The sequence below is a fragment of the Adiantum capillus-veneris genome, chromosome 4 (genome assembly GCF_014529385.1).
Source record: "Adiantum capillus-veneris isolate H3 chromosome 4, ASM1452938v2, whole genome shotgun sequence".
Lineage (NCBI taxonomy): Eukaryota > Viridiplantae > Streptophyta > Polypodiopsida > Polypodiales > Pteridaceae > Adiantum > Adiantum capillus-veneris.
Genome location: NC_140934.1, coordinates 130,739,345 through 130,759,333, shown reverse-complemented (window position 1 = coordinate 130,759,333; position 19,989 = coordinate 130,739,345). Strand labels below are relative to the sequence as shown.

At 41.9% G+C, this 19,989-nt stretch overlaps 2 protein-coding genes across 2 annotated transcripts in view; both read left to right on the top strand.

The window, feature by feature from the left end:
* Positions 1-10,096: 10,096 nt before the first annotated feature.
* LOC147459982 (putative serine/threonine-protein kinase At1g54610) lies at positions 10,097-14,727 on the top strand. The gene is made up of 7 exons (XM_086511136.1): positions 10,097-11,142; positions 11,658-11,942; positions 12,048-12,365; positions 13,044-13,271; positions 13,411-13,511; positions 13,592-13,712; positions 13,915-14,727. The coding sequence occupies exons 1-7, from the start codon at positions 10,657-10,659 to the stop codon at positions 14,491-14,493; spliced, it is 2,118 nt and encodes a 705-aa protein (XP_086367262.1). The 5' UTR covers positions 10,097-10,656; the 3' UTR covers positions 14,494-14,727.
* A 1,563-nt stretch (positions 14,728-16,290) lies between these two features.
* Positions 16,291-19,989, top strand: part of LOC147459981 (uncharacterized) — a 3,753-nt gene continuing 54 nt past the window's right edge. Inside the window, exons 1-2 of the mRNA XM_086511137.1 lie at positions 16,291-19,638; positions 19,719-19,989. The exon at positions 19,719-19,989 is cut by the window's right edge and continues 54 nt beyond it. Of these exons, the coding sequence (XP_086367263.1) occupies positions 18,931-19,638; positions 19,719-19,754 (744 nt within the window). The 5' untranslated portion in view covers positions 16,291-18,930 and the 3' untranslated portion in view covers positions 19,755-19,989. The remainder of the gene's footprint in view (positions 19,639-19,718) is intronic.

The following is a 19,989-nucleotide window of genomic DNA, read 5'->3' as shown; positions in this document are numbered from 1 at the left end:
GCTTACAGACCAAATGTTCCTTGCCCTTTAGCACAAACCCTTCAGGTTGCTGCATATAAATCTCTTCCTCGAGATCACCATGTAAGAAAGCTGTAATGACATCCATTTGATCAAGCAACATTCTTAGTGTTGTCATCTTGACCACTGAAGAAAAGATTTCCTGGAAATCTACACCATATTCTTGCTTGAAACCTTTAGCCACTAAACGAGCTTTGTAATTCTCAACATTGGATGCAATCTTCTTCTTGTAAACCCATTTACAAGGCAAAGCTTTCCTACCTTTTGGCAATGGAAAAAGTTCCCATGTTTTGTTCTTTGCAATACTGGATAGCTCCCTCTTCATAGCATGTTCCCACTGAACCTTATCATTGGCTAGCATAGCCTCTTTGTAACAAGAAGGCTCACCACTATCTGTCAGCAACACAAAGTCCACGCCTGGAACAAACCGTTCTGGCGGATGTGAGACTCTTTGAGATCTCCTCGGCTGATCAGAGCTTGTACTAGCCTGTGTAGTAATTGGCTCTGGAGCTATCTGTGCGGGAGGTGATACATCGAAAAACGTCACTTTCCAGAATTCAACCTCTTTCATTGGCTGCCTATGCATCTTGGTCTCATTGAAGACAACATCACTGCTACGGATTACTGATCGACTTTCCGGATCCCATAAACGATAGCCAAATTGACCATCTACACCATAGCCAATAAAGATGCATTTCCTGGACTTAGGGTCAAGCTTAGCACGCAACTCCTTGGGTACATGTGCATAAGCTTCGTAGCCAAATGTACGGAGTTTTTCATAAGACAACTTATGTCCTGACCATAACTCCAAAGGTACACGAAACTGTAATGAAGCATGTGGTGATCTATTGATCAAATACACAACAGTGTATAATGCTTCAGCCCAAAACGCTTGCGATAAATTAGCATGTGATAGCATAGACATAATCCTCTCTTGGATGGTCCTATTCATTCGTTCGGCAACACCATTTTGTGCAGGGGTATAAGGAGCTGTAAACTCACGCATAATTCCCCTACTTGAACAGAAGTCTGCAAACTCTTTGGAGACATATTCTCCACCATTGTCTGAGCGTAAAGCTTTCAACTTATGTTCAGACTGAGTTTCCACACTAGATAAGAACTTTTTGAAACAAGAAAAAGTCTCATCTTTAGACTTCATGGCATAAACCCAAACATGTCGTGTTGCATCGTCAATGAATGTAACATAATAAGACACACCACCATGGGATTTAGAAGGCATAGGCCCACATAAATCACTATGCACAAGCTCTAAGGGCTTTCTTTCTTTGTCAAAAGACTGTGTACGATGTGCTCATGTTTGCTTACCATATTGACAGTGTTCACAAAAGGGAAAATCAGAAAATGATAAAGACGGTAAGTAGCCCAAACGAGAAAGAGTTTCCATTCCCTTCTTTGACATATGACCTAACCGGCTATGCCACAAAGCAACAGTTGGCAGCTCGGTTACAAAAAGAATATTGTTCTTGTTAGATACATAAAGAGGATAAAGTGTACCGACTTTAGAACCATGGGCTAAAATAAGATGACCTTTTGCAATACGCCAAGACTGCTGATGAAAAGTGACTTTGTAACCCAAGTCATCAAGACGTCCAACAGAAATCAAATTTCGTGTCAAAGTTGGAACATGACGCACATTTGCCATAACCATAGCAATATCACGTATGCCCACAATGTCACAAGAGTAGCTGTCACCTAGCGTAACAGTGCCAATGGTTTCCTCATATGTAGTAAACCAATGCCTATGGGGTATGACATGCAACGAAGCGCCCGAATCAAGAATCCATGTATGGGACACTTCACCACTAACAAGTAGCTCTGCTGGCATAGAACTCTGCAAAGATAGAGTTTCTTGTGCATCATAAAATACATCATTATTTTCAGTCAACATATTGATGTCTTGTGCATCACAATCATCTTGCACTGTGTTCAACTCTTCAATCTGAACCAAACTCTTTGGTTTCTTCTCTTTATCATCATTGTCTTTGCCTTTGCCTTTACCTTTGTCACGCTTCCAAGCATAACAATCCTTCTTTATGTGACCAAACTTATCATAATAATGGCATTAAACATTGCGACGACCACGAGACTTTGATCTATCCTTTGATGCATCTCTATTGCCCTCTCTCTTGGACTCACATTGCGAAGAATGGCCCTTACGTTGCTTATCATCCCTTTGCACATAATGAGCTTCGCCATGATGCGAGCTAATCATGGTCTTTCGACGCATCTCCTCTGACAAAAGTGCACTAGTAACATCATCGTACTTTAGCGTACCATTAGGAGAAAAGTTACTAACAGCTGTGCAAAAGATATCCCAAGAGGGTGGCAACGAACAAAGCAAAAAGATTGCTTTCATCTCATCATCAATGGTCATGCGTTGTGCACGAATTTGGGCAAAAAGAGAATCAAAATCATTGATATGGCTGGCAACGCTAGCTGACTCCTTCATACAAAGGTTGAAAAGTTTTCGCATCAGGAAAACCTTATTGCTAGCCGTATCCCTTTCATAGGTGTCGCATAATTTCTGCCATAAAGCATGAGCAGTCTCGCATTCTAACACTGAAAAGTACACCGACTCTCCAAGGTGCAGTCTAATCGTAGACCTGCATAGCTCTTCAAGCTCCTCCCACTGAAACTGAGTCATGTGCATATCTTCAGTCTAGCCGCATAGGTAATAGGCAACTTTTGCTTCTTTTGGACAAGCACATCATGCATTTGGTTCTTCCAAATCTGAAAATTAGTGCCATCAAACTTTTTTATGTCATAAATGTCGCGGTCTTTGCTAGTAGACATGGTGACAAAACTACCAAAAGATTCTGGGAAAATTTCGGCAGAGTCTCCTTTGTATTTGGGACTATGTCAACCAAAATACGAGACAAAATGACCAAGTATGTCACCCACAAAGCATAAAAGAGAGCAATGCCTCTCAAAAGCACACTGTATAGAGACAAACTGAGGCGCATAAACAGTCAAACTGACCATAGACCGCCAACTCGGCGTCAAAAGCACCTATACCACTCTATACATATCCTATGGCGAGGCCTCGTAAAGTATGCTCCAGCTACTTGTATCACCGAAGGTATCTCCACATTTGAGAATACCCCAGCTCAATGAAAACCTCACGCTATCGACCCTCAACAACGTAGGTTATGTAGCAAAAAACGTATAGCCAAGTCTCAGAAATGGTTATCTTCCAGACCAAGTCTCAGAAATGGTCGGGACTGCCGTACTAGCCAAAAGATGGCTCCACAAAAGCGTACAATGGCAGTATCCACAAAGACGTACAACTCTGTCAAGACGCTCAAACAGGCGTCAAAAGCATGTGCCTGCAACTAAACATCCCTGCGGGGAGTCAATCCGCTCTCAAAAGAGCTCAAACACTGTCAAAAGTGTCAACATATGCATGTACGCATGAACAACTACTCCCACTGGAACCATAATATCGCAAGCACTGAAACATGTAGCTTGTACATGTACCTGTAGTCGAAGAAGACAATGCTGTCAAGCTCCCACTCTATGTGTGTGTATGAGACCACTCCGAAAGAGGCTACACACTCCCGAATGAGCCATGGGCTCTCGTAAATGGAAGAGACTGCAACAAAGGTACCTGTAACTGGCTATGGAAGCAATGCAGCACAAATTACCACAAGAGGGCTGAAAATTTCAGCTCCTAAACCGTAGCTCGAATGGGGTTTCTAATGGCTTGAATGGCTCCGAAAGGGGGGTAAAATCGTAGGACACCTGTTGGAAACGCTCTCGGGAAGTTGAATTTGCCAATGGCAAAATCGGAATCCTGTTTGCACTCTTGAAAGTGCGCGCGCATGCGAAAACGATTTCGGGAATGAAACCGCTCTGATACCAGATGATGGGGAGGAGCTGGGAGCACAACGGAAGAAGAATACGCACGCACACACCACCATAGCCACACACAGGTTGAAGGGGGAGAGCAAACGTACTATATGCCCCCTTTCTTTCTTCTCTTATCTTATGCACTAAGACACAATACACATTGTACTTAGTGTTAGTGGCTCACACAAGTGTATAGCTGTACACTTAGGGTTAGCGGCAGTTAGTGATGGGCGGTCGGCCACATGGCCATTAAACCTAACAGCATCCATGGAGTACTGGTTTCTCATGGGTTGCGGCATATACGTTGGCTGAGTGTAGTTGACTACTACTCTACCATCATTCAGAAGATGAGGTTCTTGCCCTATCATACGTTGCGGTCTTGTCTTAGTGCTACACCATGGAGTGGGATGATCCCCTCACAAGTATTGCATATCCTCAATTGAGGCTGTCGTACAATCGGGTTCTGTATGTAGCCTTGGTTTATTCTTCTAATCATCCCCTCGACCACTTGATCAATGATTGGTTCCCAAGGAGTTTGAACATCTTGCTTTGTGGTTGATTCACTCTTCAGAGACGAGACGCTACTGGTCGTGTTGTGTGTATCTTCAGTCACCTCTCCATAGGCCTTGCAATTGTCAACTAGATATAGAGCTTCTCTAGTGACTTGGTTTAATGTTGTGCATCCTTTCAAATGTAGGTCCTTTTTGAGAGTTTCATTCCTCAAGCCCTCTATGAAGAGAACTGACAATCTCTCATGTTGCGGTAACTCTCTCACAGGACATCAATCAATGTATTGTTTGAAGCGAAGCAAATCTAACTTCACTCTTTCATTCGCTTTTTGTTTGAAAGCGTACATTTGGGACACTGTGTTATGTTTGATTCCCCTTTTTGAGAATTCCTCTACAAACTCTTGTAAGAGTTGTGCTACGTTTGGAAAATCATCTCTATTTAGTGGTTGGAACCAAGTCAAGGCTGTTCCTTCCAATGTTAACCCAAATCCCTCATATTGAGTATGAAAATCCGCAATTTGTTCAGCTCTCAAAACTTGTTTGAAGAGAGAGACATGAGCATATGGATCCCCTGACCATGTACTTTGTCTTGACACATTGTGCCACTTGATATGGTCTTAATCATTGGGGTTTAGTCACTAATCTAACCAATTCGTGGTCTCATGGAAAGATGTCTCTTGCTCTCTCCTCTCGTCTTGGAGAGAATCCTGGTGGAATCTTCCCTGATATGTCGTCTGGCATCAATTTTGATTGAAAGTAAGTAGAGACCGGAGTACCCTTGCACGTATATCTCTCTAGGTCAATGGGATCAACAAGTTGGTACTCACGTCCATACTTATCTACCATCAAAACTTGCACTCCGTTGGCATTTGTGTACGTGAATACATAGAGATTCTTATGGGTGGTCAACTCTCTAGCATTGGGCTCTACACACCTGTAGAAGATGTATGGATCCCTGTTTGTGAATCTATGTAAGCCCTCATGAGTGTAATCTGTAAGCACTCTCATGGATTCATTGGCTTTGATGAATTTAACGTTCGGTTTGTTGATCAGAGGATGCCCCTCCTCTATGTATTCTCTCAATCCCTCTGTTGAAGGCATTGCAACGTTTTTCATGTCTTTGAGTGGAGTAGAAAATCCTAGTGGTGAATGATTTATCATGATCAAGACTCACTCAAATTTCTCAAGATAGTCTTTGACAATCCCACTTTGGCTAAGTGCAACTTATCCCTTGTTGTCCCTGATAAGGTCTCTCAAAAGTCAAGAATTTGTCACTTTTTTGGTTTTTGGAAACTAGTTTTGGGGTACCCTAAAATATTGGATTTAGAAAACCTAGTAAAATTGAGCTCTAAGACCAAAACCTTTCTTCCTAGATATACCTGACTCAATTTGGAGTTGTCTATCAAAAGTTAGAGCACTTTTAGTGAACTGCACTTGAAACAACACTCAATAACAATCTCGGGACCAGAAAACAAAAACTTTGGCTTGTTTCTTAGTCTCTAGAAGGTATTTTTAGCTCAAACTTGAGATTTGGGATCTACTCAAGTATGTCTATAAGATCACCAAGTCACATACCCACAAGCTATGCTGAGCGATCCCTGTCAAATTTTTTTCTCTAGATTTTTCCAAATTTTTACTGTGTGTAGACAAGGTCATGTGCAGGCTCTGCACCAATTTTTAGCAAATTTTGAGGTTGAGGTACATGGATCGCGATCCATGTTCAACCACATCTGGACTTGTCCTCTTAGGAGTTTGTTCCTGACTATGTCCACAAGCTAAATCTCAAATCTTTTTGGATTTGGACTTGTTTTGATAGGTCAAATTGCCAACACTAGGTTTGTACTGCCGTTTTCAGTGTGTCACATGATCTGCTCCCTTTTGACCCAAATTTGCTCAATTTTTTCCAAAACTGGACTTGGGGATATGTTTCCTTGTATAAGCACTACTGATCTGGAAAGTTTCAAGTCAAGCTGTCACTATGGGTACATGGATCGTGATCCATGTTTGGAGCCCAAATTGACTTTTTTTGGTACCATCAGATTCACCATGCTTAGGACGTCCTATGGTATCAAAATTTTTAAACATGGACCTCTGGATTGAAAGTTAGGTCAATTCTGGCACTTGCACAGAGTACTTGGCAGTTGTGGACTTTTGGATAGGTTTTTGATATCCAAATTCACTTTTGAAAAGACCACTACACTCCTTGTGATGGGCTCTAGCTATGGTGCAAGTTTGGTATCAGTCTGTGACAAAGGAACATGGATCGCGATCCATGTACCTATGTGTTAGATTGCACTAAAACTTGGCACACAGCTTGTCCTTGGTCTCCTGATCCCTGCTATATGGTTTTTGCATGATTTGGACTTGTTTAGGTCAGGCAAAAGTCAATTCACAGGTCTGTTTTAGGGTTTTCACCTTGAACAGTTTTTGGCTCTTTTCACCCACTTTTTGAACGTTTTCGATAAAATTTCATTGGGGACTTTTGTTCACAATGGTCTCTGCTATAGGTTGGAAAAGTTTCTGTCCAAAAGTCTCTCAAGGGTATATGGATCGCGATCCATGTTCCACCACTTTTGGATCTGAATTTTTGGTGTGCTGATAGCTTATGATGTTTATAGCTTGCTCACCAAGAATTTTTGGATTTGGATCAATTTTGCCCTATCAAATTTGACTTCTACAGTCTGCTGTTGGCAGTTTTGAGAATGTTCTATTTTTGGCTCTTTTGACCACTTTTTACTCCTTTTTTGTATTTGGTTCTTTTGGAAAAAGTGTTTGTCTATGTCTCAGCTACCTACTGCTCAAATCTCAACCAAAAAAATTTCATGAGGTACATGGATCGCGATCCATGTTTAGAAGCCAAACTGACATTTCTTGGTACCATCAGGATCAACATGTTTACTGGATGCTATGGTATCAAAAGTTTTGGATTTGGACTAGTTTTTGTCATTTGCAAGTTTTTCTGTCTATCTTGTGGTTTTTGACTAGTTTCTGTATTTGGCTATTTTGACCAACTTTTGTCAATTTTTTGACATGGTCTCTTTTGACAAAGTTGCTCCAATGGTTATCAAGAATCTACTTGTCAAATATTAGCCCCAAATGCCAAAAAGGTACATGGATCACGATCCATGTTTGACATCATTTTTTCATGATTTTTGTTTTGGTGGTTCTCTATCCCCTGTAGAAGCCAAATCTCACCCCTTTTTGAATTTGGATCTCAAAATCTCAAGATTTACCAATTTTTCTGTCTGAAATGCCCGTTTTGCTGTTTTTGCCTTAACAGCCAATTTTGAAGTGATTTTTGAGTTTTTCTTTCAAGCAAACTTGATCAAAGCAGTATCCCATTAATGCTCAATGTCACTGATTACTTTTTTCCAAAAATGGTCTCTGGGGTACATGGATCGCGATCCATGTTCCTCCACAGATTCTGGCCAGACTTTCTAGATTGCTTTTAGAGAGTATGGTGATGCCCTTGATCTACAAATTTTTGAATTTGGATCACTTTTGAGGTCTCTACCATCAAATCTTCAAATTTTGAGAGTTATGGTCATTTTTGCCAAAATATGGTTTCACCCTTTTTTCCCTCAATCGTTTAGCCCAAATTTGATAGTTGTAGTTTCTACTTACCCTACTCCTAAGTATTGAAATGAAACATGAAACAAAAACAAACAAATGGTACAAAATAAAGTCGTAATGGAAAATGGTACCACACTCTAAAAGCATAGAGAAAATCGGAGAATGAAATGCTTTTGGCTATCTCACTCACAATCCTCTTTAGTTCTCAAGAATAGATCTAGCAAGTCCTCGACTTCTAGACTCTATCAAGCACTAAACCCCATGTCTAGCTGCTTCACTGCTAAAGTGTAAATGGAATGGAGAGACAAATCTTAGAAAAAGAACGCTCTACATACGCACTAGATCACCCACCATCTAAGGATCATATCTCGGCAACGGCGCCAATGTTAGCGGGCCACCGCGACGGACGTTTGCAGCATAGCTTTCTAGCACTAACATAATGTCAATACTCAAGGAAAGTGATTCGGATGGGGCACGGAGACTCTATGAGATCGTCAATCTCACGAAGTGAACCTTAACAAGAAAACATACTAGCTCAACAAGCAAACCAACACTCAATGATCAAGGAAATCTGCCTATGTCCTTTCTCACGGCTCTAGGTCATCACGCCATTTCGGCACTCGAACGGACTCGAAATGCAACGAAACTTTAGGAGGAGGTCTAGGACACCTAGGGGCACTATCCTAGCAAGTCTGGTGGCAATCCGACAAGGTACCAAAATCACGATCCATCATGAAAAAGTTCCTAAAAACTGTAACAGATCAGTCTAGAAAGGTCGCCCTATGGTCTAAGAACACTCTCCTATGGTCAAAATGACTAAAAACAATGATTTAAGCACTCAAATCTGCAATTATAGCTCACAAACGCGTAGTCGTGAACCACAACAAAACTGACAATGCTTACACTTAATTTAAAGAGCAAAGAGAGAGGAACACAATGCAAGTTTTGGATTTAAAAACTGATACCCATTCATTAACTGTGATGATTACAAGGTTAGAGCAGCTCGTAGCTTGAGCGTACGTTTTTTGAGCTCCCTTCTCCTTCTAAAGATAAGCCCCTCTTTACATTAAGGTCATTGACCTTTATACCTACGGATTTCTAAATGGCGAGTGGTCGGCTCACACGGACCTTTACAATTGTCATGACAGAATTACAACTCAGAGAATTGACTGCTACTCTGGAATTAGGATTTACGCAGAGTATTACTACACTAGCTCGGAAAACTAATAGAGTACAAATGTGGTGTTCGGCTAAGTGTCCGGCCAGGTGGGCGTCCGTTCGGTTTGTCCTCAAACAGTGACCGAGCCACTTGCGTGTAAAGATGCAAATCGGAACTACTAGTAGAAATTCTCAAACCTGCAAGATTTTGAACTATTTTCTCGTATATTTTATCGATTTTTTTCCCTTGCCATTGCTTGTAATTGGCTAATCTCGATTATCAGTCGGCTCAAGGCTAAGTTGAGGCACACCTGTCCTAAACATTGGCGGCCAAGATTCCTTCTTGCAAAGAAGCAAACCTCAAATACTAGCAAAAATCTTAAAATTTGGAGGATTTTAAAACTATTTTCTCACATATTTCACCGATTTATCATGGTTTGTAACCAACTACTCTCAATTTTCAACCGGATCAAAGCTAAGCCAAGGCAATCCTTTCCCGAACATTGATTTCAGTTAAAACTCAACCTAATGATTTTATCACTTTCTTATTGTTTTAGAAAGCCATCGTGAGCCTTTCACTTGTTTTTTTAACACTGCCAAGTTCCAACCCTTGATACTGATTCCCTTCTTTCTTTTACCATAAAGGGCGAGAGAATTATATTAAGAAGAGACAAAACGATACAACCGATACAAAATACACAATCCATTGGGCTTGCAGTGATCAAGATTACATTCCGAAGTACAATCCGACTTCCTATGGGATTCCCTTCCTCCTTGGCCCTTTCCCCTTGTCATTTAGAGCATAGGCATTGGGAACAGAGTCATGCAGCTGCTAGTCGATTGGAATTAGGCATGAGAACTACCGCCTATACTACTGAGTACTCTTAAAGAAAATTATAAAAGGAAGGAATCATGGTTACAGCTAGCTGCCTTCAATGCAAGAAGGGAGGGGCGATAAGTAAATGCGTCACCCAACAAAGTGGCGATGCAATTGAAGGGAGCAAAACGGCATGTTGTACAGTACTTGATTTGCAATAGTCATCTTTCGGTGAATAAATAACATATATTCAATATCATGCAATAAACTACAATCTTGTTGCGGAGCTGCAGTAGAAATCGGCAAGTCGATGAATTTCTTTCTCTAGTTGTTTGTTTTATCCGCGGGCTTGTTGTTGGTGGGCATCCGCTGGCGTGTGTATATGTGCACTCTCTCTGCATACGCCTCGCAGAGACAAATTTGCATGCCACTAACCCGGGCAGATTTCTTGGCTCCAAGAAGTGGTTGAAACGGCCTGCGTTACGTCTTCTGTGAGCCTGCTGCTCCACAATTCCAAGCTTGCTTTTTGCAATTCAGCCTGATTTCTTGTTTTGGGTGCCCGTCAAGAAGATTTTAGGGTGCTTAGCCGCAAATTAAGCAGTTGACGCAACCAAAATTACGAAATTTGGCAGGATTTGGGCTTCGCTTGCCTAAGAACAGGCTCCGACATGGTAAGAATCTGCATTCTTGGCTCATGAAGAAGGTAGAGACATGGGCTGCGGTTTTAGCAGGCACGAAGTGGCAGAGGAGCCTTTACCCAGCCCCAAAAGCAGGTCATCGCGTCACTCGTCCTCGACGAGGTTCTCTGGAAAGCTTATCAACATCTCTCAGCCCTTTCAAAGTAATGGAACATCAGCGATAGCAGAACCAGAGAACGAGAAAAGCAAAAGATATAACCATTACCATCCCCACCACCAGCAACCTTCACATTTGCAGAAACAATCCTTAGAGCGCAGTGGTAGCTCTTTAATTGGTGCGTCAGTCCCCATTGTGCAGGTGCCTGACCCTTCCCTTTCCAGAAGAAGAGATAGAAGAATATCCTCTCACTTGGAAAATCCAAGGCTTGGCAACCTTCCTAAACACCATGAAGGAGAACAGGTTTCTGCTGGATGGCCTGCATGGCTTTCGGCTGTTGCAGGAGAGGCTATACGAGGCTGGGTCCCCAGGCGTGCCGACTCTTTCGAGAAGTTGGACAAGGTAAATCACACTCTTAAGTTTGTGTCTTTAAGTTTGGACTGCTGTATACCTGGGTATAGGTTTCGATTGTTGATCTCCTGGGGAGATGTTTATGAGCATGTGTGCAATTTTTTTTTGCCAAAATTGCACCGGCGGTCAAATTGGACAGTTCCACTTACTAAGTGGTTGACAAGAGGGTCAAGCAAGCGGCTTAGTTATGACATGTTTTGATCAACTTGAGAAATGTAGTATACGCACTCTTGTGCGAGAGCCAGGAGCTGAATTCTTGAGGTCGTAATGCAACTTAGTGGCCGAATGGTCCTGTAACAGGCAAAATGTCCTCAGTACTTAAATGACTTTGTCCACTAAATTTTGTCAAGTCTTCTGGCACTTGAGGACAAGTGATAAATTTCTGTTTCTGGGTACCAATGCAGACTACTCAAACATTTGCATGCATTTTATGAGGCTAGAAATAGTTGTTATTTTTTTCTCATTTTCAAAATGTTTAAGGGTGGAAGTTTGTTCTCTCTGTGTAGATTGGACAGGGGACGTACAGCAATGTGTACAAGGCTCGAGACTTGGACTCTCAAAAAATTGTTGCTTTGAAGAAAGTGCGGTTTGACAATTTGGAACCGGAGAGTGTGAGGTTTATGGCAAGGGAGATACTAGTATTGAGACGTCTGGATCATCCCAATGTAATCAAGCTTGAGGGCCTTGTGACATCCAGGATGTCTTGTAGCCTTTATCTTGTGTTTGAGTATATGGAGCATGATCTTGCTGGGCTTGCTGCATGCCCCGGTATTCAATTCACAGAGCCTCAGGTCAGTGCTATTTGATACAGACCCTGAAATACATATCAATTGAGAATTTGAGAATGCTAAAAGCTTTGCATATCTGCACTAGTGATGCTTTTAGGCTTTTGACAGGTCAAATGCTATCTACATCAGCTGATTTCAGGGTTAGAGCATTGTCATACAAGAGGAGTGCTACATAGAGACATCAAAGGGTCCAACCTTCTCCTAGATAACTCTGGACTCTTGAAAATTGCCGATTTTGGTCTAGCCACTTTCTTTCGTCCTGATAAAAATCAGCCTTTAACCAGTCGAGTGGTGACTTTATGGTATCGGCCTCCTGAGCTTTTACTTGGAGCTACGGAGTACGGAGTGGGTGTTGATTTATGGAGCACCGGATGTATCTTAGCAGAGTTACTTGCAGGGAAGCCTATAATGCCAGGAAGAACAGAGGTGAGTTACTGCTAAATTTTTACCAAGCCTGATCGTTGTTTGCATGTGAACTTTAAAATAAGAGCTTTAAGAGTGGTAAAACTAATCATGGAATGTTTGGATTGGTGAAGTAGTTACTGCTCTTTCAGTTATCTTCATTGCAGTGTTGTATGACTTTCACATGTGGGTTCAAGGCAGCCATTATGTTTAGGCAGTGAAGTGAGAAACTCCCTGGAACTCCACTCTGCTTCTGTTTACCCTACTTGGGCCAAAACTGAAGCACTTGTGGAGGCTGAAACTTTACATACAGTGGAAAGTTGCCGTCGGAATGTTCCAAGAAGGCACCAGAAAATTTCTTTTGGCATTTCCACAGTTTGCAACACCAATTCCTCTTCATTTGAGATTTATGGTTTCATGTCTCGAGTATTAACGGCCTCAAAGCTTGACCGTGAGATGTCTTTATATTTTGTGTGACAATATCACCTGGGGAGGCGTCTTTTTTGCACTTCTTACCCCTATAGATGTGATGTTTCCTCCTTGCGAATTGCAGTTCCCTTCCAAGTTTTCTCCATTCCAGAGTTTCTGTTTTTGTTCTGAACGAAGCACCCTAAGAACAACTTTTTACCTTGTCTGATCTGAGTTGTTTGGACTGATTACCTGTGATTCATATTTTAAATGCATAAATTGACGTATCTGCAGGTGGAGCAGCTGCATAAGATATTCAAGCTATGTGGATCTCCATCTGAAGAGTATTGGAAGAAGTCTAAGCTCCCTCATGCAACAATTTTCAAGCCCCAGCAGCCTTATAAGCGTTGCATTGCTGAAACATTCAAGAACTTTCCACCCCCAGCTTTAGCTCTCCTTGACAAGCTTCTTGCAATAGAACCTTCGCATCGTGGAACGGCGCTTGATGCATTGAACAGCGAAGTAAACCTCTGCAGATTTAATTTAAAAGTCTTGTTTACTCTTTCAGAGATGACCAGCTCCATTTTGCTATATTGTGTTCTGTGCTCGTAATTTACAATTGCCTGTATTATTGCTAAGATATACTGTTTTGTGAGACTAGTTCTTCACCACAAAGCCCTATGCTTGTGAACCCTCGAGTCTGCCCCATTATCCTCCTAGCAAGGAAATGGATGCGAAACTGCGGGATGAAGAGAATAGGAGGTTTGTAATGCTTGTCCCTAGATCTAGTTTCATGTGACGGGCAAGGTTCTTCACTGAAGTAGCTTGTTGACATGTAACAGGCAGAGAAATTTGGCTGCAAGATCTCGTTCTGATGCTTCTAAAAGAGTGAGCAGTCGAGAACGTAAAAGTCAAGCGGTACCAGCCCCTGAGGCCAATGCTGAGCTGCCAGAGAACCTCCAGGTACAACTTATATCGGGTGCCTGGGCTCTCACTTCCACCAAACCCCCCCCTTCTCCCTACACACACACACAGGGTCATTTGTGTAAAAAAGGGATGAACAGAGAATTAAACAGAAACCACACATGAGAATTCGTACAACTAAAGCAGATACCAACTCTTTAAATGAAATACGCAATGTGTTAAAAAGAATTGTGTTTTGCAGAGACGTCGGATTGCTGCTGCTCATTTTGCCCAGCAGAATCATAGCACCAAAAGCAAGAGCGAGAAGTTTCCTCCCCCTCATGAGGATGGTGCTTTAGGTTTTCTCATTGACCATCCGCAACACCTGCAGAAGACTGCTGAAAGTTCTAACAACTCGTTCGTGCAGCATGTGCGACCCACTTCACAATCCAACTTCTTTGGAACTTCAGTCTCTGGATCTCGTCGTAAACGAAGCGTGGGTGGAGAGGATGTGCGGATGGCTCCTGCGCGGGCTGCCTCTCGAGCCGCTAAATCTTTCTCAGCTTCTGTTTTTGCATCTGGACAAAGTGGAGATTTGTCTCACTTACCGAGCATGATAGCAAGTAAGGATGTGGTGACGAAGGAGTTTGGCAAGGAGAAGCCAGGTCACCGGCAGGGAGTGGGGGATAATTTAGTGGGTATTGTTAGGAATGGTGGTCGCATACACAGTAGAAGGTTTGGGCAAATGGAGGCGCCACATTTCTCAGGGTCATTTAGAAGATCTTCAGGGCAATTCAAGGATGGACGTCCTCCTCTTCTGCCTCCATCGTTGGGGAACTAATGTTGGTGTAAATGTGGCCAAACAGGTAGGCCAGGTCCAATGTACTATATTGAAAGGATTGTGGCATAAGCTGTCTCTATTATGGATTGACACGCCCATTCCCAGTATAGGCTTTTGGATATATTTGCTACAAATTTGGCAAAATCGGAGCCTATACAGGGGAATGGTAGAGGTTAAGTACCGATGTTATGATCTGACTAACATTGAGTATGAAAGATGTTTCTGTTTTGCTGATTGGGTGGAGAATTTTATTCCCATGAAGTTGTACATGTATCAAATCTGCTCGGCGTGAGCATGGGTTGGGGAATGCTTTCTATTCAATGGCAAAAGTAATCTGGCTCAATGTGCTTCAGATTGTTAATGTAATTGAGAAATTGCTTGCTCACCTGATTCCCAGTAAAGTGAGATTGTGGTTAAGAGGGTTCATTACCTATCAGCAAAGTGTCTGGGTGCATGGAGCCTGGTCTCAGCGGTGCTCGAGTTATTTCCAACAGGTCAAGAGCTCTCTTGAAAATGTTCTCAACAGTGTTTTTCTGAATATGGGGTGGTTTTTAAAAGAAAACAAAACCATCAGTGCTGGGAAGGTAGTATTGGAGAACTTCTTTTATATATTCACGACCTCACTTGCCATACACATCACACCCACAAGGGGCCATACCATGGGAATGACTTTCTTAATGGAGACATTAGATTGAAAACTCGGTAGTCCAATCCAAAAGAACACTCCAGCTCTTTGAGGTCCTAGTCGGACGAAGCAAGTAGACTCTAGGGAATCACCACCCAACCTGCCCACATATGGGGTGAGCCTATATAAAGCTCCCAACTCTCCTCTTATAGGCTTGTCTTCTGCAGGAACCCCCTCCTGACGCAATAGTGTATCAGAGGGCCACGCAATAATTGTATCAGAACAAGTCAAAAGACCACTCAATAGACCATGCCAGCGAGTTCATCTTACAAGACAACCCCCCCCCCCCCCCCCCCCCCCCCCCCCCCCCGCGGGGCCTTGCCCGGGGGGAATACTATCAAGATTCGGACTGTTTGTAGACTCAATCAAGGATTGGCCAACCCTTGAAGCCACTCGGTGATGCCGGCCATGGTTGATGGTACAATTCTTGATATATTAGATTGCCTATCAGAGAGAATAAGTAATAATTAATGAGATTAATATCTGTGTAACAGTAGCGGATTGATTGTAGTGATATATTTCTGTTCAACTTGAGAGACTTGGAATCAATTCACTTCTTGCTTGTAGACCTTTTCATCCCACTTTAAGGAGATGGATTACTCCATTATCCATATTGCGTCAACTGTGGACGACGGTGAAGATGAGTTTTGCTACTCACAATACAAAGATTTTCTTTAGTAATATGGTTTTGCATAGTACTGTTTAGTGGTTATGGAAGCTGGAGAGAAGAGCTTCAATAGTAATTAAATGCAGCTCCCAAGTCCCTAGATGACATGCACCAATCAAAACTCGAAAGGAGTCCTTGTGTGTGGGAAGGAGTGACTTTGGGTTAAGTATGGGGTCACTTATAGCAGTCTCAACCTAAGGCGTCTCCATCAGCTCCAAGTGAGCCCCCATAAGCTCCCTTGGGGTCCAAGTTCGCTAGCCTTCTAGCGAGTGCTATAGCTCTCTTTCGGAAGCGGAATCCACAAGGAATTTCCCAGGCCTTTTTGAAGGTAGCTTTGTCCTTCTAGAACCAATAGGCAATAAACGGCCAGCCTTGTCCACTTCCCCTTCCTTCGAATGATTCTTGTTCACCCTTTTGGAGCCTTTTGGTTTTAATGTCTTTTTGATACCATGAAAACAGGTCGGAATCCCAAATGAATTTCCTAGGCACTATTAAAGATAACATTATCCTTCTGGCATTAGTGAGCAATGATTGCACCTTATTGTCATCATTGTAATCCTCGACCCGTTGACTATTTTTACTCCCTAGAGCGGTCAATTCTAGTGAGTGTCACTTAAGACTTTTGCTTGTAGTATGTTTTAACAAGCCTTGGGACATTGTATCAATCATCTTCTTTTTTTTTAATACCAATATAAGGTGGCGATTTTATTAGAAAGAGACAAAAAGATACATCGACATGCTCAAGGAGGGAGCATACAGATTGTGGATAGAGTTGGTTATTAGCTTTAACATCAAGGGGTTAGATCTTGGCATCAAGCTCACATCCGATTTTTACAAGCAGGGTTTTGACATAGTGCCAATTTTCCATCTGAAAGTTCAAGTCTTCCTAAATCTTCTCCTCCATGATGTCTCTCATGTAGCACAACTCCTCATCAACTCCAGCACGCTGAAAAGATCACCCCTAGTGTCTAGCATCTTGTGCTTTTCTCAATAAATTCTGCACTCAACAATGGAGTGTTTTTCTATCCGCAAAACAATCTCACCAAAGAAGATTCTCAAGTTTGAGACCTGGTAAGCCTCCTCATACATATAGCAATTCCTCTGCCTCTAGGTAGCCCACATGAATTCTCCCCTTATATGGTTCCAGATAATGGATGGGTTTCTTACACTATCACCTAACAGAACATTTTTCCATGAACATTAGGAAATTTCGGAGGTCATTTGGAGGGCCTTCTAAGAAAATGTATTTTTTGCACTCTCTCTAGAAAAAATGGCAAATAAAAGAGCTGGGTCTTTCATAGTAAAACTTCAAAAAGTGTACTTTAAGTAGATTCCTTACTCTTCTGAACATTCGTTCGTAGTGATTGAGGGATAATCCTCTTTTCAGTTGCATTGAAGAACAACGTCAATACGGAGGGAATGCGGCTAACATGGAGGGACGAATCCGCAGCCGCTATTCACTTTCCATAAAACCTGCACATTTGGCTAATGGCGCACTCCTCAAATGGCACAAATGTTACCCAGAAACGAGCCAAATATCACCTTCACATTGATTTGGACAATGAGTACCAACCATTGATTAAGCGCAGTAAAACAAACACACATATACCTCCCGCCTCCATAGACACGCTCAGAGCTCAAGGAGATAAACACATAGATATCTGGACGAGAGGCTCTCTCTACCCTAAGAATCCAATAACTAATGCGTCTCCTTCGTTTGTCAATCCTACAAGCTTATTGACCTTTGCTGGTGATGGAGAAAAGGGCCTTCTGGGTTATTGTAAATTACTTACAAGAGAAGCTGAAACTTACAAGAGCATTCTCCAAGCTCAACAATGTGAGATTGTTCGCCTTTCACATTTACATTCTACAGATCAGGTTACCATTTTGCAACATAAAACAGAGGTACAAGAACTGAAAGGAAAGGTGCGAAGTTGTCAAATGAAGGACACCATCTTGGGTGGTCGTATCCGAAAGAAGAAATTGCGCAATCTTGAAACATTGCAGGTTGCATCAAGAGGTCTCAAGAAAAGAATCCGAGCATTAAGGTGATGCTTCTTGGTTGGCTACATTGTGTTAGTTAAGTAATCTTTTGCTTTTTCTTGTTATGCATTGTTTTCATGTGCCTAAATAGTGTTAGTGAAGCATATTTTCTGTTATTTACTTATGCATTGTCTTCATGTAGAGATTCAATCTATCCTGACAAGGAAAACATTGACCCCAAAGCCAATATAGGAAAGAGATTGAAGCCACTTATAAGTAGAAGCTTGACAGCAGATATAGTACATGACAAGAAGTTTAAGGTTCTACAAAGAAATGTAGTGGACCGCTTTATTTGAGAGAACTCAGTGCCTGCAAAAGAGATACAAGGCACACTTGATTCACTTGGTGTAAGCAAAAGAGGATATTCGGCTATCCAAAAGTCTGTCTCATCCATCTTTGTTAGGAAGGGTATAAAATCCAAACTTCTACCATCAGCCTCAAGTGTTTGGAAAGAGAGGCTTCAGCTTAACGAAGCACAGGGAGACTATCTTGGACAACCCTTTCATATTAAAGCAACTTACAGTGGCCATGGAGCGAACATGGCATATGATGAGTTCAACAATATTTTTATGGACCTGCGGATACTACAGAAGAGAATGGTGGAGTTTTACAACATCACATTTGAAGAGTCACGTGGGCTATTACATTTTGTGTTAAAACTGGATGAGTGTGAGCTTGTTAAAGAGAAAAAGCTAGAGCGTGTTACTATTACTTTAATGAATAGAGCCCTCTCAAAGTGTCCCAGTGATGATCCTTTATATTTTAGTGTTCAATCAGAATCTAACATATGGTGGCTTGGTGCGTTTGAGGTAAGCGATATTCTCAAGTAAGCTCAAATGTTCAGATCTACTTAAGTCTCATTTATTTTGTGTTGCAGGTAAAGAAAGAAGATCATGAGATTCTATATTGGGTGTTCCATCGAACTAATATTCCGGAGGTAATTGATCGACAGACTAACCAGGGAGAGGTACTACGTCTAGATGGAAGGGGAGACTTTCAAGTTCAGTGGCATCTTGCAGGTGACCTTAAAACATTAAAGTGCATGTATAATTATGGAATGGGTGCAATGGCAAAGTCACCGTGTTTGTTCTGCATGGAGCCTGCAAAGGTCATGGACCCAAAGTGGTGGAGAAAAGCTCCAACACGTCACATTGAGGATCCTGCTTTTCGACCCGTTTTGAAAATACCACTTGTGAATGTCCACATTTGTACAATGCATGCCCTTTGTAGAATTGTGGAGAAATTGGTCTACTTATACATTGGGTTTGCTTGGAAGATTAAGAACTCCGCAGAACGACAAGTAGCCCTGCAGTGCTTAGAAATGGTACTGTCGGATATGGGGCTTCATGGTGGCAATGTGAAAATCCAACGGGATGAAAAGAGATCAACTGCTGAGAAGGATGTCCCATGCAAACCATCCATCGGTGGGGTGAAGGCACGGAGGTTTTTATCTAAGCCCCAAGGTACAAGAGATCCAAAGCTAACAAAACATGGAAAAATATATAACACATCTTATGTTAGCAAGGTAGAGTATCAGAGCTGGAAAAAGCTACATATTGCAGTCAAAGACCACGAACCAACTACTCGTAACGCGAAGGCTGAGGTTTGGCGATCAATAGACATCCTATTTTTGATGTGCGACAAAGATGACTGGTCACAAGGTGATATGAACAAGTTCAAGGAAAATCTCAACCTTCTGAAAAAATCATTCAAGACAGCATGGACAGACACCCAGATTACTCACTACATGGTATTATAATATATTTCTTTCTCTCTTATGTGCAAATATGTGACTGTAAAACATTCTAACTAATCTGTTTTCATATCCAGCACATCATCTTCAATCATTTGCCATATTTTATATAGAAGTATGGGAACCCGGCAATATGGAATACCCAAGGGATGGAAAAGTCTCATTACATGGCGAGAAATGCTTATTTCAGGCACACACGACATGGTGGCTCTCGAATCAAGGCTAACAGTTTGAGAAAACTATTTGAATGGTTCTATCGTAGAATCATTCATCGAATGCAGGCAAAAGAAGTCTTGGCAAATTCAGCAACAGCACAAGCCATCAGACATTTACAACAACAAAAAGCTA